Genomic DNA, 3,212 nt, shown 5'->3' on the forward strand with positions numbered 1-3,212 from the left:
TAAGTTAGAGAAAGTCAGATGCTGTATTGTCTTCCTTACAGGTGGGATCTAAAAAAGACAAACTTGTAGAAACAGAATGGTTATTACCAGGGTTGGGCATGGGATGAGGGGGAGTTAGAGAGATGATGGTTAAAGGGTATGAAATGCGACTAATAAATACACCTGGAAATCTCATGCCCTGTCCAGCCCCGTACAGTGATTATAGACCACAATATTGTACTATAAACTTGAAAGTCACCAAGTGACTAGATCTTAAATGTTCTCACCACCAAAAAAAATGATAATCATGGGAGGCGAGAGAGGTGTTAGCTGACACTACAGTGGCAATCACGTCACAATATACAAACCTGTCGCCTTACACTTCCACACTGCTGTAGGTCCCTTATACCGCAACACGAAAGCCAGACCAGACCAAAGCCCAAAGCCTCACAGTGTGCCAGGCACTGTTGTGAGTCTTCTGCAAACAGTCGTGGACTTGATTCTCATCATTGCCCATGGTACGGATGGGGAAACTGAGGCACTGGGAGATTAGGGGATGGGTCTGAGGCTGTGCTATGCCCCATCTCTGGGGAACCCACGACCAACACACACTGAACAGTGTAGAAGTCTGCACACTTGTACCAAATACTTCATCCACCCAAGCCTCGGCATCCTCACCTGTAAGATTAAGGCTTCTGTGACCGCTTTAAAAGATTTTAATGGCTGAGTCAAATCGTGTTTGAAAGTGGTTTAGCACAAGCCCTGGAATCTCGTAAATGCTCAGTGAAATGACGGGATTTACAGATTTGCAGAAGTCTGAACCAGATTTCTCGGCTGAACCTATACTCCACGACTTAACCCGCCTACTGGGGATCAGAGGCCCGTTTCTCAAGGATCAGAGGCCTCCTGACCCGAGTAACAAGGGGAGGATTCAGCGTCCGAAGGCAGAACGGGCTCTCCCTCCGACGGGGTCTGCCCCCCGAGGTGCTCCCAGGCGGGTCTCCAGCCCCCGTGGGCGAATTCCCTTCCCACCCTCCCGTGCCCCTGGCTCACCCTCGGGGAGGCCCCTGGGTCTGACATCCTGCGGTCTGGCCGCGTGCCTGTGCTCTGGCGCAGTGACGAGGCCCCGCGGAGCGGCATCTGGACTTACACACGTCCCTCGACAGCCCCGCCCCGCCCCCTCCGCCTGTTTCCTCCGCATCCACCGACCTGGTCTGTGGGTCCTCTGGAGCCCGTGGATCTCTCCCGTTTGGGTCATTTACCTGATACTGATAGAGGCCCCCGTTACTCTTCAAGGGTGGCCTACAACCCCCCACGTGGGCGTCACCTGGGAGCTTGTTAAAATTTGTCAAAGGGTACAGACTTCCGGTTTCAAGACTTACAAGTCCTGGGGGCTCAATGCGCGGGGATCACAGCTCACAATACTGTATCGTACCCTCGCGAGTTGCTACGGGAGTACGTCGTAAATGTTACCAGCACAAAAAAGAAACGGCGAGTGTGTGACGGGAAGGAGGTGGGAGCCGCCGCGCTGGTGGCGGTCCCTTTGCGGTGAATATACACACGAATCGGATCGACAGGTCACACACCCGACACGCTGCTGGATGTCAGTCAGGTCCCAGCAAAGCTGTAAAAAGTGCAGGCTGCTCAGTCCCAGTCTCCGAGTGTTGGCGAGCTCCCCGGGTGACGGAGGGAACACCTGGCACCTCCGTGCCTCTTGAAGCCGGCGTGAGGCACATCGGGATCACCTGGAGGGCGGGTCAAAGGCCCCGGGTTTCGGGCTCGTCGGGGCTGGTGGGGGCCTGAGGATTACCGTGCCGAGGAAGTTCCGGGTGATGCTCGGAGACCACGTTCTCAGGGGTCACCACGTGCCTGGCATGGTCTACGCACCTGCTGGTCTCCATTTATTTGTTTAATCCACCCAATCCTGCTTTCCAGATGAGGAAGCCGATCGAGAAGGAAGTTTGCTTGGCTTGGCCCATGCCCCTCAGCCAGTAAGGGGCAGAGGTGGAGTGCTTACCTCCTGGTCTGATTCCCGCTACCGGCTGTCGCCACCCAGGTGCCCGGAGCCTTGCCAGCGCCACTAGATGCGGGAGGGCGTTCTGGGCGGCCCCTCACTGGCGACGCATCAGCTTCCCGGGGGGGCTGTCCGCAGCCTCCTGCTGGCCGTGCTCATGGGTCCCTCCGCAGCCCAGCGCCGTCGTGGACGGCCCGGGCCAGGGGCCCCGCGTAGCTGGTGGTGCGGGAGGCGTTACTGACAGTCCTGAGGGAGACGTCGTACTTCTCGCGGTTCATGCCTGTCACAGACCTGGGGGCGCCCGCAGCTGGGGCAGAGGCCGTGCCCTGTAGGCGCCACCCTTCCAAGGAGCTCCGCTTCTCCCAGGCGGGGAGGACGCCGGCGGAGCCCAGAGCACACTCAGCTCCAGGTCCCCCGACTCGGTGTTGACGGGCTCTCATCCTGGAACGTGGAGGTGGTCCTTCCACTGTGACACGACGTGGCTGTGCCTCTGAGCTTGCCGTGAGTGGACTCGTAACAGGACAGGCAGACGGTGTAGTTGAGGTCGGTGAAAGGGTCATGGCTGGTGACAGCATCCACTCTGTCCGGGTTAGGGGCTGTATGGTGACTAGGGCTGGACGTGGGCAAACCCACACATGGCAGGCCAGGGCCAGGACCACATGAGAGGCCAGGAGCGCAGGGCCCAAGCTTGTAAAGTTAGATGGTCTCAGAAATGCCTTTCTCAGTCTGAAAAAGCACACCTCAAGGATGACAAAGCTTGAAGGAGTGAAATTGCTGCGGGTGAGCTGAATCTGGGGAGGTCTCTCCCTGCGCACTGTGTGGGACCCGGGGGGTCCCCAGCTGGGACGGGGGAGGGCTCTTGACTCTGATGGAGGAAGAATTCCCGAGCGAGCAGGTGGGACAAGTGTAGGTGAGGAAGGAATGCATTAAAGCGAGAACAGCGGGGAACGGCAGCAGCCGTGCAGGCGGCAGAGAGCGAGGAGGAGCAGAGGGAGGGAGGGAGGCTCATGGACTCCTGCTCGGCACAGGGCAGACCCCTGCCAACTCCTGAAGCCAGGGGCCACCTGGCATCCAGTGTCAGCTGGAATCTGCGTGGTGTGGGGACGAAGCCCTCACCACCCAGGGTTTGGGGGAGACGCAGAGCACTGGGTAGAGTGAGATGATGTTCTAAGAACTTCCCAAGGCAGATAAAGATGTTCAGGAAGGCCACTGAAGAGCA

General features: G+C 58.0%; 1 protein-coding gene across 1 annotated transcript; it reads right to left on the bottom strand.

Annotated features, from left to right (window-relative positions):
• Positions 1-1,188: 1,188 nt before the first annotated feature.
• LOC118909985 (glyceraldehyde-3-phosphate dehydrogenase-like) lies at positions 1,189-2,876 on the bottom strand. The gene has a single exon (XM_036880780.2). It carries the CDS (start codon positions 2,566-2,568, stop codon positions 2,149-2,151), a length of 420 nt encoding a protein of 139 aa, XP_036736675.2. The 5' UTR covers positions 2,569-2,876; the 3' UTR covers positions 1,189-2,148.
• Between the last annotated feature and the right edge of the window lie 336 nt (positions 2,877-3,212).

The sequence above is a fragment of the Manis pentadactyla genome, assembly GCF_030020395.1.
Source record: "Manis pentadactyla isolate mManPen7 chromosome 15 unlocalized genomic scaffold, mManPen7.hap1 SUPER_15_unloc_1, whole genome shotgun sequence".
NCBI classification, from domain to species: domain Eukaryota; kingdom Metazoa; phylum Chordata; class Mammalia; order Pholidota; family Manidae; genus Manis; species Manis pentadactyla.

What these genes read in the sequence shown, in the direction of transcription:
- LOC118909985 (XM_036880780.2), bottom strand. Translation starts at nt 2,568, where the DNA reads ATGCTGTCACCAGCCATGACCCTTTCACCGACCTCAACTACACCGTCT.